This window comes from Bufo bufo, chromosome 8 (genome assembly GCF_905171765.1).
Source record: "Bufo bufo chromosome 8, aBufBuf1.1, whole genome shotgun sequence".
Classification (NCBI taxonomy): Eukaryota; Metazoa; Chordata; class Amphibia; order Anura; family Bufonidae; genus Bufo; species Bufo bufo.
Genome location: NC_053396.1, coordinates 173,807,833 through 173,828,983, shown reverse-complemented (window position 1 = coordinate 173,828,983; position 21,151 = coordinate 173,807,833). Strand labels below are relative to the sequence as shown.

The following is a 21,151-nucleotide window of genomic DNA, read 5'->3' as shown; positions in this document are numbered from 1 at the left end:
ACCCCTGGGGATAGGTACCTGGAGGGGAAGGGCAGGGAGGCCGCGTTGATTTTTCCGCACGGTCCCACAAGCGAACGTGGATCTGGCGGCAAGGGACTGGAACAAGGGGATACTGGTATAAAAGTTATCCACGTACAGGTGGTAACCCTTATCCAGCAGTGGGTACATAAGGTCCCACACAAGTTTCCCGGTAACACCCAGAGTGGGGGGACATTCTGGGGGTTGAATCCGGGAATCTCGCCCCTCGTATATACGAAATTTGTAAGTGTACCCTGAGGTACTCTCACAAATTTTGTATAGCTTCACGCCATACCTCGCCCGCTTGGAGGAAACATACTGGCGGAAAATGAGTCTCCCCTTGAATGCAATGAGAGACTCATCAACTGCAACCTCCCTTCCAGGTACATAGGCCTCCATGAATTTGGCCCCAAAGTGATCGATGACCGGCCGTATCTTATACAGACGGTTATGGGCAGGATCACCTCGGGGAAGACATGCTGCATTATCGGAATAATGCAGACATTTCCGGATGGCCTCAAACCGGGAGCGTGTCATGGCTGTACTGTAAAGTGGGGTCTGGTATAGGACGTCCCCACTCCAGTACAGCCTGACACTGGGTTTCTTGACCAGGCCCATATGCAGCACGAGGCCCCAAAATGTCCTCATTTCGGCTGCACTGACCGGCGTCCAGCCACCGGGCCTGGCCAAAAAGGAGCCCGGGTGTTGAGCGACGAACTGTTGGGCGTACAGATTTGTCTGCTCCACCATCAGATTTACCAGTGGGTCACTGAAAAAATGACGAAAAAAGTCATATTCAGTGTAGCCCACTGTGGAAATCTGGATTCCTGATTGGCCTACAAAATCAGGAATCACTGGCTCGTATCGCTCTGGGCTACACCAGACAAGTTCACCGGCAGGGTGCTCCGGTGGATTTAACTGGTGGGCCGGGAAACCAGTACGAGCCCCAGAGCTGCTCGTACTAGGCTGGGCCACAGGGTCCCTAACATGGCGGTCCCCTTGCTCCGCCTGGCGGCGTCTCCGCCGCCTTGGGGGCTCATCATCATCGCTAGATGATGAGGAGGACGCGGATGACAACAGGAAAGTGGGGTCATCCTCGTCCTCACTGGGACTCTCGGAGTCGGAGGCAAGCTGGGCGTATGCCTCCTCGGCCGAGAACGCCCGGCGGGCCATAGGGGAGTGTGTGTCTGCGTGTATATGTGCGTGTGTGTAACTCTTTATTTTGTGTGCGTGTGTGTGGGGGCACGGGTGTTCACGAACTCACCCTAAAACTAACAGGAAAAAAAAAAAAAACTAACTAAAAAAAGGGCAAAAAATGTGAAAAAAAAAAATCAAAACCGCTGATCAACCGTCCGAAGTTGATCAGCGGTGGGGTGTGCGATGCGCTAACAGTGGCCGGACACTAAGTGCCGGCCACAGTCAGCGTACACCAAAAAAGGAAAAAATAAAAAAATAAATGCACCCCAAAAAAGGTGGGGGGGGGGGGAAGTGGCAGCACCCCTGGGGGGTCTAGGGTCACACAGCTGTGCTGTGGACCCCAGACACCCTAACTTAGGGTGATGCAATCAAAGTTCAGAAAAGTTCAGAAACTAACTTTCCCTTTTTTTTTTCCTGCCTAAACCAAACTTTCCCTGTGCTGTCCCTATGTACCTGATGGGGGTTGCTGGGGCACAGATCGGGTCCTGGGGGCAGAGATCGGGTCCTGGGGGTGCTGGCAGCGATGGCGGACACACGTGCAGGCAGCTCCTCTCTCCTCCGGCTCCGGAACACAAAAGGAGGAGGAGAGGAGCGCCTGCCTCTTTTGAATTTGCCGCCGGACCGCACACAGACCAATCAGAAAGCGATCCTGAGTGGTGATGTCACTATCACCACTCAGGATCGCTGGATGGTGATTGGTGGAGGGAAATCAGACCACCATCACCATCCTGTTCCGGGTTATCGGGTCTTCAGAGACCCGAATATCCCGGAGACGCAGAAAACCGCAGGTCTGAATTGACCTGCGGTTTTCTGCAATCGCCGACATGGGGGGGTCACAGGACCCCCTGGCGCATTTGCCCCAGGTGCCTGCTCAATGATTTGAGCAGGCACCGGGTTCCGATCACCGCCCGCCGAGCGGCGGTGACCGGAACCATTCATGACGTACCGGTACGTCATGTGTCCTTAAGTACCAGGACATCATGACGTACCGGTACGTCATGTGTCCTTAAGAGGTTAAAACATCATTTTTCTCATCAATGTGGGCACATATGGACATGGGACCAACACAGATGCCTTCAGCTGTCAAGTGCACATGTAACAGGTCAGCCAGTGTCATAGGTACAGATCTGCTGATAGATGCCCTTTAATAAAACATGCGGTAAGATCTTAAGCTCTCCCTAGACGTATCTGCAGGTAGTCAGGGGATATGTAGTGTACGGGGACTGTAATGCCCGTCACTACAGAAGGGTCACTTGTGTGCTGTCGTCCCCCTTATTTATGGGGAAGTTGGTATAAGTCATCTTTATAAAATGTAATGTAATGCTATGTATTTCCCTGTTGCTGTAAAATGTGCATGTACAGGCCTGCTAGGGGTGTCATTCCAGCTCTTAGTCACTATAGGGAGCTAGGGAGCCCTAGTCTATATAAGGCCCAGTCAGGGAAAGGAAAGTTAGTTGGAGTCTGTAGTCTAGTCTAACCAGAGTGAGAACCAAGCTGGGGATTAGACTATGTCAGAGTCAAGTCCAGGCCTGAAGCCTGTAGACCAGGAGAGGGTATTGCAGTCCCTGTAACCGGGTTCCAGATCCAAGGAGAAGGTTCCCCTCCTGAGCTCATATATGCAGAAGCAGGAACACCACAGTTTACCAGCCTGAGGAAACTGAGAGAGAGACAGAGGCAAGTCAAGAAAAGCAAGAGGTACTCAAGACTACAGAGGAGGTACTTGATAGAGATAAAACCAAGGATATACGCCAGAGCTAGGGCATTGGACCTTGGAGTAGAGTTTCTATGTTCCAGGATCAGTCAGGAATAGAGTGCAAGCTGCCTGTACTGCAAGTCCTGTGTTTAACACTCTAAAGTCACCTTGCTATATATATATATATTGCCTGCATCAACTGTATTGAAAATCAACTGTCTTCAAAGGAACTGCGCTTCCGTCAATGTCCCTATATGATGACTACTAAAGTTTGAATTCTGTTTTAACATCACGTGGTTCCTCAGTTATTCCTGCTATCAGCAAACGGCGTGCCACCGTTTAATTGGCACTGGCGTCACGAACATTTCTCATCATCACCTGCCCTTGCAGAGAGTCAGCCGTCTCAGGTTAGTGTCTATTGCACTACAACACCCAGGAACATTTCTAAACCTAACTTGAGTACGCTGCACCTCTCTTTTGGCGTCACGAACAGGATACGCACGCTTTCTAGTGCAAGAAGCGTGAACTTTGTGCCTTATACAGTTGCCCTGTGACCAAAGTGACAAATTGCCTGTTTTATTAGAGTGGACTTTGTGGACTGAAAAACATACCCAAAGTGTGCCTAAAATCTCTAAAAAGCGCTGTACAGTGTTGCGCTAGCAAGAGGAAGGAAATCGCCACACCGGAGTGTGGTTTTATGGACTTTTTATCATCCTGCTTGCTGTCAGTGAATAGACAGCGGATTTTGCTAAAGATGGCCACTGAGCTTGCTGAATTTACTGCTGCGTCATCTTCATCCCGAAAATGCGGGAAAAGTTGGCGCCTTTTTGATGAAAAAGCGGGAAAAGGTTCAAGGTCAGGCGCCACTGCTTATCTGGACATTTGCATGTCTGCCAGCATGGACTCCGCCTTCCCCATACTGGAATACCTGGGGGGCGGCCTCCCAGTGCAATGGGAGAATCTGGCTGATCTTATTGGCGCCACCCTGTCGCTCTCCAGAGAAGGATCGAGCATGTTGGAGAGTGAGCACTGCTTTGCTGCCATGTCCGCGCCTGAAATACCGAAAATGGATAATGTTGGTGTAGAGCCTGAGGACGCTCCACCGGCATACTCTCCGGGACCGGAGAAACCCGCCTGCCCGCCACGGGAGAAAGGACCAGGACCCTGCTATGGCTCTTGGAGAGACTTCTTTCAGCCCTCTTTCAAGTGGTCCTCATTAATGGCAGAGATCCGGGAGGCCGCTATAAAGCGGAATACAAAGACTAAAATATATTATGAGGAACTGACCAAGACTATCCATGAACGACACACCAACACCCAACCCCGCCTGGAAAGGAGAAAGGGGTTGGTGGTGTCCTTTGACAAAACCCATGGCTACGGGTTCATACAAGACTACCTAACTGGCAGAGACTTATACGTCAACAGGAGATCTGTTAAGAGAGACTACCTCCCTTCGTATCAGCATAGCCTCCGCGAGGGAGAGGAGGTGGAGTTCACCCCTGCCGAGAGCCTGAGAGGCCCATATGCGACTGCTGTGACCCGTCCCAAGCGAGAACCTGAGGACTGGGAGGCAGAAGAAGACTACTCTGGCTGCGAGCGGGAACCTGAACGCTCTCCAGAACAGGCCCACCACGCCTTCCAGGAGCAGGGCTCCTTCATTGGGCCTAATGTCTTCTGGCAGCCAACCGGGTTGGAAAAATGGGTGAGCCCCTATCCTTCCCCCGAGCTGCCTCGTCGGGAGAAGACCATCCAAGACCTGGAAAATTTAAAAGGACTCCGCGTTACCCTGGAAAATATCCGTAAAGGTCGGAGACCAGATGCGCCACCGGAGCCTGAGGCGGCCGCGTCCGACGCATCGTTGACTATACCGGCGGCGCCAGCAGAGGACAGCGATTCCGACACGGAAAGCATCGGTGACCAGATTGTCCGGCTGGAGGAAAAGTTGCGGGAGCTGCGCAAGATTGCCACCGCCAGGATCCAGACGCCGCCTAAGAAGGACGAGGTAAGGGTGCCTGTCACCACCCGTAAACCACCTTCTACTAATGTTGCTCCGGCAAGGTCCCAAAGAAAACCCCCTATTGCTGTGAATTGCTGCACAGAGCCCACCGGACCGCTTGCGGCGGCGGTACCCAATGCAGCACAACCCACAATCATTATGCCGGGACCGGTACGGTCCACAAGAGTGTTTACCCCTAGGCCTATGGGGCCAATACCTACTAGGGGTCCCTTCATGTTGAAGCTGCCCCCTAACACTGTAATGTGGGCACATCCTCCTGTAGAGGACTACTACAGGCCATATTTGCCAGCAGAGCCAGGTGATTATGACATGCCACTGTGAATCAGCCTGCTAGGCCTTTGATTTATTTTGCTAAAAAAAAAAAAATAATTATGTTGAGGACTTAACCCTTCCAGGACAGGAGTCCTATGTTTCTGGTCCTTTGTTGCTGCTGCCAGTTTATCCACGGCTCAGTGGTAGGTGTTAACCACTGAAGTATCAAAGTCAACAAAGCCAAGTTTGTTTCCAGGACCTTCTGCCTGCTTTTGCTATCCCACGCCAAGTTGTGCCTGTTCCTTTGTTGCACCTTTTACCCTTAACCCCCTTTTCAGGTTGATCAGGGGTATTACAGCACTTGTTTTATATTGTGCAACTTGATACTAAGGAACCGTGCCCAGAGATAGACTCAAAAGAACCTGAGCCTCTGAGATTTTTGCTCTTTTAAAAGGAATGTGCCCAGAGAAAGACTCCACCGCATGAGAGCCTCTGTGATTTATAGGAAAAGTAACCTGGGTACGGACTCATATTTGTTCTTTGAGCCTCCAAGGACTTTTATACTGTTTTACCGTTTCTTGCTGTTCTATTAAGGACAATTTGCACATATGGACTATCCTGGTATTAATGTCACGCTGTGCCAGGTCAGCGCCCCAGTTCCATTGACTATCCTGAGAGAAGAGAACGACGCCCCTTGTCACCACCCTTCACCTTTGCCAATTGGACCTGATATGAATGTAAATGCAGATGAATTACATATATGTATGCCTGCATGTGTCTTTTTCTGTTTCAGGTAGAAATTCCAGTTGGGCGGGCCCTGATGGAGTACGAGGTCGTACTCAGCTTAAAGCAGTGGGGTATGTAGTGTACGGGAGCTGTAATGCCCGTCACTACAGAAGGGTCACTGGTGTGCTGTCGTCCCCCTTATTTATGGGGAAGTTGGTATAAGTCATCTTTATAAAATGTAATGTAATGCTATGTATTTCCCTGTTGCTGTAAAATGTGCATGTACAGGCCTGCTAGGGGTGTCATTCCAGCTCTTAGTCACTAGAGGGAGCTAGGGAGCCCTAGTCTATATAAGGCCCAGTCAGGGAAAGGAAAGTTAGTTGGAGTCTGTAGTCTAGTCTAACCAGAGTGAGAACCAAGCTGGGGATTAGACTATGTCAGAGTCAAGTCCAGGCCTGAAGCCTGTAGACCAGGAGAGGGTATTGCAGTCCCTGTAACCGGGTTCCAGATCCAAGGAGAAGGTTCCCCTCCTGAGCTCATATATGCAGAAGCAGGAACACCACAGTTTACCAGCCTGAGGAAACTGAGAGAGAGACAGAGGCAAGTCAAGAAAAGCAAGAGGTACTCAAGACAACAGAGGAGGTACTTGATAGAGATAAAACCAAGGATATACGCCAGAGCTAGGGCATTGGACCTTGGAGAAGAGTTTCTATGTTCCAGGATCAGTCAGGAATAGAGTGCAAGCTGCCTGTACTGCAAGTCCTGTGTTTAACACTCTAAAGTCACCTTGCTATATATATATATATATATTGCCTGCATCAACTGTATTGAAAATCAACTGTCTTCAAAGGAACTGCGCTTCCGTCAATGTCCCTAAATGATGACTACTAAAGTTTGAATTCTGTTTTAACATCACGTGGTTCCTCAGTTATTCCTGCTATCAGCAAACGGCGTGCCACCGTTTAATTGGCACTGGCGTCACGAACATTTCTCATCATCACCTGCCCTTGCAGAGAGTCAGCCGTCTCAGGTTAGTGTCTATTGCACTACAACACCCAGGAACATTTCTAAATCTAACTTGAGTACGCTGCAGATATAGAAACTCTATATAAAAAAATGTATCCAAATTGGACCTAAAAACAACGCAGTATTGAAAGATGGACCTTCAGATTAGCACATCAGATTGAATAAAACTGGTTTCTGCTAGGAAAATATGTGCAACATTCCAGTAACTCTGCACACAAGGGTGAGGTAGGAAATGTCTCATGCTACCCAAGCCCAGTAACATGACACGGCGACAAAAAAAAAAAGTTCATAGGAAAATATTCTATTCCAACTCATAGCAGTATGTAGCAGAGTACCACACATCTGGCCATGGAGATAATAAAGCAGGGACCAGCAACCTCCGGCACGCCAACTGTTCAGAAACTACAACTCCAAGAGTGCTTCATTCACTGCTATGGGAGTAAGAATAATAGCCGAGCATGTTTGCATGCTGGGAGTCGTAGTTTCACTGCAGCTCGAGTGCCGAAGGTTGCTGATCCCGGCAGTGGCGGATTATAATTGGGGCCTGAAGCCTATGCGGTAGTAAAATGCCGGCGCAGGTGGGCGTGATGACGTCATCGCGCCTGTGCCCGAACGCAGCACACTGACGTGTGTGCGCTGCGCGCCTGCACCATTTACGAGTGAGCGCCGACTGGGACACAGGTAAGTATTAGCTTTTATTTTTTTTGTGTGCCAACTGACAACTTTGGGGGACATTACTGAAGGGACAGTGGGGGGCAAACTACTACGTAGAGGCAAATTACTAGCGCAGGGATAATTAATACTGTAGGGGCAGTGTGGGGGACAATTAATGCTGTGGGGGAAAATTACTACCATGGGGGGAATTAGTACTGTGAGGGCAGTGTGGAGAAATGAATGTGTGGGGGGCAAATTACTTAATGGATGGGAGTGTCGGGGCAAATTATCTAATGGGGGCAGTGTGGGGGGCAAATTACTTAATCAGTGTCAGGGCAAATGATCTATTGGGGGGCAGTGTGTGGGGTTATTACTTGATGGGGGCAGTGTGGGGGGCAAATTACTTTGTGGGGGGAATAACTACATGGGAGGCAGTGTGGGGGAAATTACTATATGGGGGCAGTGTGGGGGAAATTACTATATGGAGCAGTGTGGGGGAAATTACTATATGGGGGCAGTGTGGGGGAAATTACTATATGGGGAAGTGTGGGGGAAATTACTATATGGAGCAGTGTGGGGGAAATTACTATATGGGGGCAGTGTGGGGGAAATTACTATATGGGGGCAGTGTGGGGGAAATTACTATATGGGAGGTAGTGTGGGGGAAATTACTATATGGAGCAGTGTGGAGGAATTATTATATGGAGCAGTGTGGGGGAAATTACGGTACTATATGGAGCAGTGTGGAGGAATTATTATATGGAGCAGTGTGGGGGAAATTACTATATGGGAGGTAATGTGGGGGAAATTACTGTATGAAGCAGTGTGGGGGAAATTAGTATATGGGAGGTAGTGTGGGGGAAATTACTATATGGGGCAGTGTGGGGGGAATTATATGGGCGGTAGTGTGGGGTAAATTACTATATGGAGCAGTGTGGGGGAAATTACTACATGGGGAAGTGTGGGGGAAATTACTATATAGGGCAGTGGGGGGGAGATTACTATATGGGAGGTAGTGTGGGGGAAATTACTACATGGGAGGCAATGTGGGGGAAATTACTATATGGGGCAGTGTGGGGGAAATTACTGTATGAAGCAGTGTGGGGGAAATTACTATATGGGAGGTAGTGTGGGGGAAATTACTATATGGAGCAGTGTGGGGGAAATTACTATATGGGGGCAGTGTGGGGGAAATTACTATATGGAGCAGTGTGGGGGAAATTACTACATGGGGCAGTGTGGGGGAAATTACTATACGGGGATAGTTTGGGGTAAATTATCATATGGGGCAGTGTGGGAGCGTTTCTATTAGGGGACATTATTTTTGGGTACACTATACAGGCATTATTACCTTGAGCACAATATAGGGTGTTATTATTACTGCAGGCACTCTAGGGGGCATTATAATTGCTGTAGACACTATAGGGACCTTTGGGGTAATTTATCAAACTGCACCGCAGCCTCTTCATACAGGAAAAAATTGGGTAGACAGCCCCGGGCCTATCATGCACTTAATCAGCCCCTGGATCCCGGCAATACAGGCTATAGCTTGTCAAATGCTTGGAATTGTGCAATACTTCACTTCACCTGCGGTGGCGCTGCTGGGGAATCAAATACTTGCTGATACAGCTGCTACATTCACTAACCAGAAAGGATTGTCAAAGCCGACAACCCTTTTTAAGAATATATGGGGATCACATGTTAAAGCAACCCTCTGATTTAAAAAAAAAATTAACATTTCTGTGGAATGAACAGATCACTTGTGCCCTCTTTTTAATCTTTTTTGTTGTAGATCCGCTAATTCTTGGCTCCTTTTCTACCACCCAAGATGGCCACGCCACTTCTCATCTGAACAAGATACTTCTTTACTTCCTACTTGTCCAGTCCTACGCCTGGATTGGCCAGCCCTGTTCATGTGAGCCCTGCTGGCCAATCCAAGGGCCACAGGAAGTGTCTTTGGCTACCAAATGCAGGGTATGTGTCAGGCGCAGTCTGAGAAGCGGTGTGGCTATCTTGGATGACAGCACCTGGGAATTGGCGGATGAAAAGGAGGTCATCATGTAAGTGTTCTGTTCTTTCCCTAGTTAATGTGATTTTTTTTTTCTTTCTTTAGAGTTAAATTATTTAATGAGCACTTATGTTTTATTACGTAACCTACCTGCCACCAGTGGTCGATGGTGGTGGTGACGGCTGAGATGTCGTAGATGGTGATTTTGTAGTCTCAGTTGAACTATAAGAGAACTGCCTGATAAAATAGAAAAAGTACATTTATGACCCACGGCTATATGGCATTATATACAGTTACCACAACTATGTAGAATATAGCTGGTGATACAGTCTGGGGGGTTTTGGCCAACAGGGTAATATGCATGGGTATAGTCCATGAATGCAGATGGGGAGGAGTAAAGTATTGAGTTTGGGTTTCATAATTGGAGATTAATGACAGCCCGAAGAGCCTTGAAGGGTAATTTTACCCTGGCAAATTCCTGGCCATTAATGAGTGCCAATTGACCATGTCGGTGCTCGGCAATCATTGTGCGTTTGGTGGGGCGTGTGCCGACACCATATTTACACTTGGTAGTGATTGGCAATGAACGTTGTTCAATGCCAATCATTCATCGGCCCCTGTAAAAGGACTCTTACGCTCCTTCCCCCCACTGAAATTCAACAAACACACTTGGCCAAGGTTCCTACGGAGAGGTCACTACCTAATGTATCTATCTATCTATCTTTTACAGTATGTAGACTGTACAGATATAGATTGGGGGTGAAAGGTAAGATTATGAACAGTTTTCTTGTATCTTACTTGCTTGTTTGAACAGTGGGTGATGAAGAAGATATAACAACCTCTTTAGCTGTAAATGTTCCTGAATTCCTAAAAAAAAAAAAAAAGGTAGTTAGGCGCATTACCAAAGACAGTATGCTTTGTGATTGACGAAAGCCAGTATTTGGCGGTGACCACATAATAGATAGATGGCTCGAGGTCACCAGAGCGGTGCTTTAGAGCAGGGTAGCCCCCTCTGTGTCATTCAGTTGTAGCAGAGAGAACCCCTTTAATGTTGTACACTAGATCTTAGCATTAGAAAAGTTAAAAAATTCAAGATTTCATTTCAGAGGCTTCGGATGTTAGGCTGAGTTTACACTTCAGTTATTTGGTCAGTTATTTCTATCAGTAATTTGTGAGCCAAAACCAGTAGTGAAGCCGACTCAGAGATACAGTATAGTGGAAAGATCTGCTCCTGTTCTGTGTTTCTGACCCACACCTGGTTTGGACTCATAATAACTGGTGGAAATAACTGATCAAATAACTGAAGTGTGAACCAAATTGTATTGCTATCCCGAGATGATGTTTTTTGTACATCTATAGGATGATATGCATTTAGAGATGTATAATAATTACCTCTCAGGCTTTGAATCTGGAGTTGGAGACCAAACAAATTTCCTGCCTTCGAGTGACTTCAGTTGTGGGGACCTAAGAAAGAGAAAAACAACATTTAAATGAATGAGAACACTGAAGGTTAATTAAATTGTTTGTGTGCACACAATTATCATTTACTGGCAGCAGGTTGTGCTATGTAAACACGATCTGCTGCCGGCAAACAATAAATCAGTATGGGGAAGAGCGATGGCATGAGAGATCGCTCCTCCCTATACTGTGGAGGAGATCACTGCATGTAAATGCATCGCTCTCCTCCGCTGATCTGTCGTCTCATGTAAAGGGACTTTAATACTGTCTAAAAGTAAGACAGTGTAAACGCAGACAGTCCTAAACTGCACCAGATGTATCAGATGATGAATCTGGAGCACCTATAGACTGTCTAGTCTAAAGGAGGCTTTACATGGGACGGGCCAAAGTCGATTGTCGGGAACGAAACGTTCCTTCCCTACAGTTGGCTGCTAGTTCAGTGAAGGAGACCTCTGCAGCAATCTCCTTCACAATATGAGGACGAGGGATCTCTGTTGTGATCTTTCGTCCTCATACAGCTGCCCTGAAACGATAATTTATGTGCCTACTACGGGAGAGCGAATCGAGCTTCGGATCCAAGATCCGATGTCGATTTGTTCAAAAACTTCGTTTTAATGCTGTACTGAGACCTGTCTCGTACAGCATTAGGATGTATGTGCTTCGGCAAGGCAAAGTTCGTTAAGTCCGAGGTTGCGTGAGACTTTGGTGGAAAAACACCAGGCCTTTGAAAACATTTTAAAACAGGAATTGAAGTTGGCTCTGGTACCTGCTGGTACCTCAGTACCGAAGACTTCAGATTCCTATTTTAAAATGTTTTTGTAGTGGTAGAATCGAAGCTCGATGTTATTCACCAAATTCTCGAGCAACTTCAGACCTAACGATTTTTGCCTCACTGAAGGACATACATTTTAATGTCATACAGAGACAGGTAGTACAGCATTAAAAAAATTTTTTTTTATGAATCGACTTCGGATCTTGGATCTAAAGCTCGATTTCCTCACTCCTAGTGCCTACACTAACGACAGGATCACCCGATAAACGAGCGCTTTGCTCATTCATCAGGTGATCGGTGACACATTTAGATGGGCAGATTTCTTTGCAAACTTCTTTCAAGGAGGTGCCTTTCGCTAGTCAGTGACTAAATGTGACTGCTTTACTCCTTCTTGTGGCAGTGAGAATTTCTTACATTGGGCTGGGGATTTCATCTCTCTCATCTTCTGAGCTTTGTTGATGTATCCAGCTCTTGTCCTTCTTAAACTTTGTCCGCACTTTCATCTGTTTTAGAAGGTTCTGTCTGTTGGAATCTGCAGTACTCATCTTTCCTGAAAGAAAAGTCAAAAATTTAACAGCTTGATCCCTCAACAGGACCATAATGGCAAAGTAGCCTAACCGGGCATACAAGAAAAGGTGTATCTTCAACTATTGGTGAGATATCATCAGTTCTGTAGACCTCTGACCCCTGGCTTACTTACTTCCTGCTGGACACGGTCACCTGCTCTGTTGCAGCCAGCATGTTACAGCTGAAGCCAATCATTGGCTTCAGTGGAGCAGGTGACCATGCCCAGTGGGAAGTAAACAAGCCGGGTACTGGAAGATGGACACCACAGGTGCCAGTGTACAGGGCTGTAGTGTAGGGGAGCAGGTAAGTATGAATTTCATACTGGAGCCTTATAATATAGTGCGCAATAAGCCTCATTGGTAAGAACAAGGGGTGTGGTTACTGTCACATAATCTGCTGATGTCCGGATACATCTCACTGACGTAAGGCATGATGGGACAGCAGTCACATGACAAACCAGGAAGTAAGATTCAAGCATGGGGGATAAGAGAAAACTGTAAACAAGGTAAATAAAAAAATTATATATATATATATATATATATATATATATATATATAAAAATCCAAGGAGTGAAAAGTAGTTTATGGCACAACCACTTTAAGACGTAGTGGACAGAGGCAGGAGCAGATACGTGCTATGGAAGCTCCTGCCAACACTCTCTCTGTTGTGCTAAAGCCCTGGGGGTATCTGAGTATCGGAAAACACCATTAGTACTTGGCTAGTGCTTAGATGCAGTTCAGTTCTGCAATCTTTTTAACAACTGGAGTCGTTACACTCTTCATTTTTCTTATTAAACTAAGTACTTTTTATTGCCACAATATACTTTCCTTGGTACCTAGTACCTCCCACTGGAACGTTGCCAAAGCACTAAGCAATTTCTCAGGGTTTATGCTTTTCACAATCAAGCCTATGGATGATCTCGAACATTCCAGACAATAAGAAGTTTCCATCATTAACAATAATCTGTGGAATCCAGCCTCTTACAATTTCATCTACACAACCACCAGTCATACATAGGCACGGCGTTACTCTTATTCACGATGACTTGACCTCCTACTTTTCTACCTTCTAAGGTTGATTCATTGAAGACCGAGTTATTTTCAGCAGTTTTTATGAGTGAATGAATCAGAAAATCCTTCCACTATTATGTCATGACCACATTTCACTTAATCCATTCCAGTTCACCCAGTAACCATTTTACTTGACAAGTACAGAGGTCAAAGCATCTTAAAATGCAATCATTGATACAGTTTTTTCCGCTGCCTATGGAATATTGGCCAAAGGCAAAAATCTACAATTACAAAAAAATAGAAAAAATAACATATATTGTATACCAAGTTTTAAAAAAAATGTATATACATACAACGATAGACATTGGGGAAGCTAATAATTGATCTTTTCGTAGGAAAACCATTCCCCCGATGATTGTGACCCACATCCGTCAGACATCTATGGCATATCCTGGTTAAAAAATGTTTGAGATGGGAATACCCCTTAAAAATTAAAATATATTTTTTTGCCATAAAAGGATTTTTCCAATCATAGCAAGGTAACTGTATATAGACCTTTGTATGATCATAACCAAATTTATGGGCCCCCCTTTGGGCCACATAAGCAGACATACCTAAGGAAAGGTCTTACTCATATTTATGGTTGCTAAGACATTTCCTGGGTCTCGAGACCTCGCCATGCTGGTGCAGCCATCACTTTACGAGCAAAAACTAAATTGCATAACCACTTAGATACATTGGAAGATCTCCATCTGTTGATGTCTGAATGCTTTTGATTGTGAGAAACAGTTATAGACTTGAGGTGCCTTGGGCTCAATGGAGTATATTATTTCCCATCAATCTACACAGAGCACTTACATCTCCACTTTTATTTGTATCTTAAAAGCTATGTACACTTAGTAGGCATCACATTTTTTATTACTGCATTTTACTCATTTTGGGCTAAAAATATTTTTTTCAGTCGGTCTTTATTAAAAATGTTCAACTATTTCTAAGATCCAGGGTTAAAAATCAGTCTGTTTGCAGGCTGTCAGTTTCTGTTTTCTTTTAATCATCTGATGGCTCAAGTATAGCTCTTATCTCGGATCTCCTGGCCTCATAAACACTTATTTCAGCCATATTCTCATCAGTTTAGCTATGAGGGATTCAAAGAAAACAGAAACTGACAACCTGCAAACAGACTGATTTTTAACCCTGTAACTCAGAAACTGATGAATATTTTTAGCCCAAAATAAGTGAAATGCAATCATAAAACTAAAATTACCCCAAAGGTGTCCATAGACTTTAAATTACACATGCATGGGTAATAATAGGTAATACATTGCTGTCCCTAGCTGACTACAAAACCACTTCAAGTAGGGGTGTCATCCTCTGGGTTTCTGGGCTGTTTATTGTGTCAGAACCTGCATCCACTGGTACTCTAGTGGCCAGTCTAATAGAAATACTTGACATTTCCTAAGGGCATAGGCTCATAACAGCTTGTAATTTGAGCTGCTTGACGATATAACAAGTTCATCAGTGCTTGTTTAAAGGGCCTTTTACGTGGGCCCAAATCAAAATGTTAAGGGAATAAAAAATCATTAGTACGATCATTCATCCCCCATACAGTTTGTAAGTTTCGGCAGCACTTCCTCTGTTTGCTCCAAAAAATATTTTAGGATAACATAAAAGATCCATCAGCTGACAAACGAGTGTTTGATCACTTGGGTGTTTAGACAATCCAATGATGAACCGAATGATGACAGGCCCATGTAAAAGGGCATTATGGGATTTTTAAAGATCCTTTTGCCTGAATATAGAGCATGTCAGTCAGTGCTTGTTTAGCAGTCATTGGCATAGTATGTGACCTAATAATGGTTTATGCTATTATTTGGCACATACCGTTTCAGATTTGCTGGCATCACATCCCTGTTTTCATAATGATATACTGCCAACAAACAATGACTCTAATGAAAAATGTAATTAAATCATAAATGAGTGTATACTGTACAGCATGGTGTATGAACTATACTGTATATTATACAGCATGGTGCAGGGATTATAATGTATATTATACATCATGGTGTATTAACTATACTATATATTGTACGGCATGGTGCAGGGATTATAATGTATTCTGTACAGCATGGTGTAGGGATTATACTGTATATTACACAGCATGGTGCAGGGATTATACTGTATATTGTACATCATGGTGTATTAACTATACTATATATTGTACGGCATGGTGCAGGGATTATAATGTATTCTGTACAGCATGGTGTATGAACTATACTGTATATTATACAGCATGGTGCAGGGATTATAATGTATATTATACGGCATGGTGTATGGATTATAATGTATATTACATAGCATGGTGTAGGGATTATACTGTATATTGTACATCATGGTGTATTAACTATACTATATATTGTACGGCATGGTGCAGGGATTATACTGTATATTGTACATCATGGTGTATTAACTATACTATATATTGTACGGCATGGTGCAGGGATTATAATGTATTCTGTACAGCATGGTGTAGGGATTATACTGTATATTACACAGCATGGTGAAGGGATTATACTGTATTGTACGGGATGGTGCAGGGGCTACACTGTATGCTCTTTGATGTGACATTTATTTTAGGTTTTTCTATCGCCCACCTTTGATGGCGCTGTGCCCGGCTCTGAGACGACCCCACTCAGCAGCTGCCAAGGTTTAGAGAGAACACTGGAGGTGAGTATGATTTTTATTTTTTTTTCACTGCCATTGATTCGTTAACACTAAGCACAAGGAAATTGGCCTTCGCAGCGAGTGGAATTTTCCCTGAATTTTGGATCGAAGTCCATTTTGTGATTCGCTCAACACTACTTCTCACCCCTGAGGAGAGTTGGGAGCTCCTCATACACATAAAATTGTAGGCCACCCCTGTTAAAAAAAACAAAAAACGGTGGAATAGAATGGAACAACATAGAATTCTTAGAATTGTTATGATATGGCGAAATACAATTATTTACTAAAACAAACATGTGAGGAATGTTAATAGGTCCTCTTTAAAGGGATAATCCATCCAAAAGTGTATTTTTTAATATTTTTTTAACTCAATATTCATGGAAAACAATTTTTGGTAGAATTTTTGGCTGTTTGTTCTTTTTCATTTCGCCAGTGCTATGCCATGAAAATTAATGACAAAATAATGTCCTTCTGCATCAGTCAGCACAGAGAAATAAAACTCTTATATAGATAGGTAACCCATTGTTTAGTTTACTGCTGCTGTCAAGGGAAAGACATCTGCTAGTATAATAGTATATATAAAATTAGGATGACAGCTCTATCGTTCTGTTGATAGGCCTAGATAAAAATACCCACTAAAGATCATTGCATTTCTTATTGTATGGCGTGATGCTGTAATAGAGTCACTCATCCCCTACCCTCTCTGGCCGCAGTGATGGTCGGACTGAGAATGTCAAGCCGGGCTATCAGCCGTTCTAAAGGTCCAAACAAAGGAGGACGGCCAGGAAGACCCAGGACAGGAAAATTTATATCCATAAAACCATCCAACTGTTTTTGTAAATAAAAAATACATAGAATATTCACATATAGGATAATATGTGATATAAAAATGTTTTTGATGCAAATGTCCCTTTTTGATGAGACTATCACAAGGAATACAAACAAGTTGTGGTTTATCAGAGAATCACACGCAGAAAGTCTACAGCAAGGGTACTCAACAGGCAGACCGTGGTCTGAATCCAGACCTCAGATGCCTGCCGCTGGACCTCTGTATGTCCCACATCCAGTTGTATGTGTGTCCTGAGCACACACATACAGTTGAATACCATAGTGAAGCAGGGAGCGGCTGCTCCATTCGTCGGCAAAGTGGGAGCTAGGTAAGTAGCGCTTTTTTATTTTATTAAAACTACATCACTTTTGGTGCACTAAGTGGGCATATCTCCTGTGAGAGGGCACTAAAGGTGTATCTACTACGAGGGGGCAGTAATGGGCATGTCTACTGTTTGAAGGAATCAAGGGAGCTTATCTACTGTGGGAGGACATTAAAGGGGCATATCTATTGAGAGGAGAACTAAAGGGGCATATCTAGTATGTGGGGGCTAGGAAGGTGTATCTACTGTGAGGGGGCACTGAAGGGGTATATCTATTGTGAGGGGGCACTAAAGGGGCATATCTACTATTAGCCGAGCTTGCACCATGCTGTGCTATCAGTGGCTCAGTGCAGCAGGCACGATGATGTAATTTCATCTCGCCTGCCAGTGCCGAACAACCAATTAGTATTGTAGAAGGAGGGGGGGGGGGGGGGAATGACAGTTGGGAAACATGGGGTAGATAAGTATTTAAACTAGAGGTAATATGGGGCATCAGACCTGTGTTTGGCCACATAAGGTAACATCATATTGTGGGGGCATTTAAGAGGGCATCACTCTGTGTGGGGACACTTAAAGGATGCTACTCAGTGTGGTGACACTTAAGGGGCATTACTGTGTGGGTAAACATAGAAACATAGAATGTGTCGGCAGATAAGAACCATTTGGCCCATCTAGTCTGCCCAATATACTGAATACTATGGATAGCCCCTGGCCCTATCTTATATGAAGGATGGCCTTATGCCTATCCCATGCATGCTTAAACTCCTTCACTGTATTTGCAGCTACCACTTCTGCAGGAAGGCTATTCCATGCGTCCACTACTCCTTTGCCCCTCTAATTTAAAACTATGTCCTCTTGTAGCAGTTTTTCTTCTTTTAAATATTCTCTCCTCTTTTACCTTGTTGGGTACCACTTAAAGAGACATTAATTTGTGTTGAGGGGCAATTTAAGAGGTCATCGCTGTGTGGGGTACACTTAATGGACATCCTAGTGGACATGAATTTAGGAACATCCTACTATGTGGGGGATACTAAAGGGGCATCATACTGTATGGTAAGGCACATCAATGTAGGTGGCATTAAGGGGACATTTTTATTGTGTTTGGGCGCAATTACTGTGTGGGGGGCACAAAGGGGATTGGATGGGATTCGAGGCTTGGCTTATTGGGAAAAAAAATATGGTCTCAGTGTGTTACGCGCCACCGGTATTGTTATCCTTGACCTTGACCTGATGGCATACAGGGGTAAATGCTTTAGTACCCCTGGTCTACAGAGTAGTGTATGTACAGTCGTGGCCAAAAGTTTTGAGAATTACATAAATATTGGAAATTGGAAAAGTTGCTGCTTAAGTTTTTTATAATAGCAATTTGCATATACTCCAGAATGTTATGAAGAGTGATCAGATGAATTGCATAGTCCTTCTTTGCCATGAAAATTAACTTAATCCCAAAAAAAAACTTTCCACTGCATTTCATTGCTGTCATTAAAGGACCTGCTGAGATCATTTCAGTAATCGTCTTGTTAACTCTGGTGAGAATGTTGACAAGCACAAGGCTGGAGATCATTATGTCAGGCTGATTGGGTTAAAATGGCAGACTTGACATGTTAAAAGGAGGGTGATGCTTGAAATCATTGTTCTTCCATTGTTAACCATGGTGACCTGCAAAGAAACACGTGCAGCCATCATTGCGTTGCATAAAAATGGCTTCACAGGCAAGGATATTGTGGCTACTAAGATTGCACCTCAATCAACAATTTATAGGATCATCAAGAACCTCAAGGAAAGAGGTTCAATTCTTGTTAAGAAGGCTTCAGGGCGTCCAAGAAAGTCCATCAAGCGCCAGGATCGTCTCCTAAAGAGGATTCAGCTGCAGGATCGGAGTGCCACCAGTGCAGAGCTTGCTCAGGAATGGCAGCAGGCAGGTGTGAGCGCTTCTGCACGCACAGTGAGGCGAAGACTTTTGGAAGATGGCCTGGTGTCAAGAAGGGCAGCAAAGAAGCCACTTCTCTCGAAACAAAACATCAGGGACAGATTGATCTTCTGCAGAAAGTATGGTGAATGGACTGCTGAGGACTGGGGCAAAGTCATATTCTCCGATGAAGCCTCTTTCCGATTGTTTGGGGCATCTGGAAAAAGGCTTGTCCGGAGAAGAAACGGTGAGCGCTACCATCAGTCCTGTGTCATGCCAACAGTAAAGCATCCTGAGACCATTCATGTGTGGGGTTGCTTTTCATCCAAGGAAGTGGGCTCACTCACAATTTTGCCCAAAAACACAGCCATGAATAAAGAATGGTACCAAAACACCGTCCAACAGCAACTTCTTCCAACAATCCAACAACAGTTTGGTGAAGAACAATGCATTTTCCAGCACGATGGAGCACCGTGCCATAAGGCAAAAGTGATAACTAAGTGGCTCGGGGACCAAAACTTTGACATTTTGGGTCCATGGCCTGGAAACTCCCCAGATCTTAATCTCATTGAGAACTTGTGGTCAATCCTCAAGAGGCGGGTGGACAAACAAAAACCCACTAATTCTGACAAACTCCAAGAAGTGATTATGAAAGAATGGGTTGCTATCAGTCAGGAATTGGCCCAGAAGTTGATTGAGAGCATGCCCAGTCGAATTGCAGAGGTCCTGAAAAAGAAGGGCCAACACTGCAAATACTGACTCTTTGCATAAATGTCATGTAATTGTCGATAAAAGCCTTTGAAACGTATGAAGTGTGTGTAATTATATTTCACTACATCACAGAAACAACTGAAACAAAGATCTAAAAGCAGTTTAGCAGCAAACCTTGTGAAAACTAATATTTGTGTCATTCTCAAAACTTTTGGCCACGACTGTACATACATAGGTACTGTGCTTAGCTTCATGAAATGTGTTTGTTGACGGATGGACTAGGGACAATTAAAAATACACATTTCTTGAAGGACATCCCGATTGTCTTTGGAATCTTCAAGGGGTTATCAGAACTTACTAAATTAACCATAGAAATGCATTTCAATAAAGGAGGTACAATTGTAAAAAGGCTCAAATCAAAGCTACAGTACATGAAAACCACCTTGTGAAAGGCTTTGTTAAACAAACACTTTATCTAGGGCTTTGTGCTAGATGTCTGAGCAGAAAATGATTACAATGGATTGCTAAGTCTAGACCTAACGCGTTTACCTTTGAACTTGTTTTAATAGATATACTTTCATATTGTCTTATTAGAAGTCTTTTAGATGAAGGCAAAAAACCTGCCAAACAAAAGCTTCTATTATTAATACATACAACTCTACATTAACAAAGCTAATATCTTCATAGAGCAGGACAACAGACTAAATCCAGCCATACACATTCAATAGCTGTCAGACGAACGCTTGTTCCTCCGACAGCTATCTCTGCCGACTTCCCCATACACTCAGACATTTGGTTCAGCTGAACGTGTATATGTATTCAATGTAGAGAGAGGCGGAAGCCGCTTTCAGACACTTCTGATGGAGGCTTATCTCCTGGAAGAAAAAAGGATCAGGTAAAAATATGAATGATTTTGGAGGAGAGTCACTATGCACTTTAGACTGTTGGCCGAACCTGCTGTTCTCTGAGAATTCGGCCAATAATACAGTTATTTGTATGAGGGCCTAAAGGGTGAGACCTGGATTACATAATGACTTCATGTGTCACCATGTCTACCACGTCAGTCCGTCAGAAGTGAAAGGAGCAGTGGTCACACATCTGCAGTACCCTTCCATACACAGAGGAAACCTGGGACCCCTGTTTTTAGGATCACTAGGGGTACCAATGGTCAAATCCCCAAGGATCAAACCCTTAGGGTACTTTTACACTAGCGTTTTTCTTTTCCGGAAAAGAACTGATCAGTTTTATCCCCATGCATTCT

At 44.5% G+C, this 21,151-nt stretch overlaps 1 protein-coding gene across 1 annotated transcript in view; it reads right to left on the bottom strand.

The window, feature by feature from the left end:
• The window catches only part of ZNF185 (zinc finger protein 185 with LIM domain), a 162,165-nt gene that overhangs the window by 101,746 nt on the left and 39,268 nt on the right, over positions 1-21,151 (bottom strand). Inside the window, exons 2-5 of the mRNA XM_040442565.1 lie at positions 12,236-12,371; positions 10,984-11,055; positions 10,390-10,458; positions 9,742-9,828 (exon numbers count right to left, since the gene is read on the bottom strand). Of these exons, the coding sequence (XP_040298499.1) occupies positions 9,742-9,828; positions 10,390-10,458; positions 10,984-11,055; positions 12,236-12,366 (359 nt within the window). The 5' untranslated portion in view covers positions 12,367-12,371. The remainder of the gene's footprint in view (positions 1-9,741; positions 9,829-10,389; positions 10,459-10,983; positions 11,056-12,235; positions 12,372-21,151) is intronic.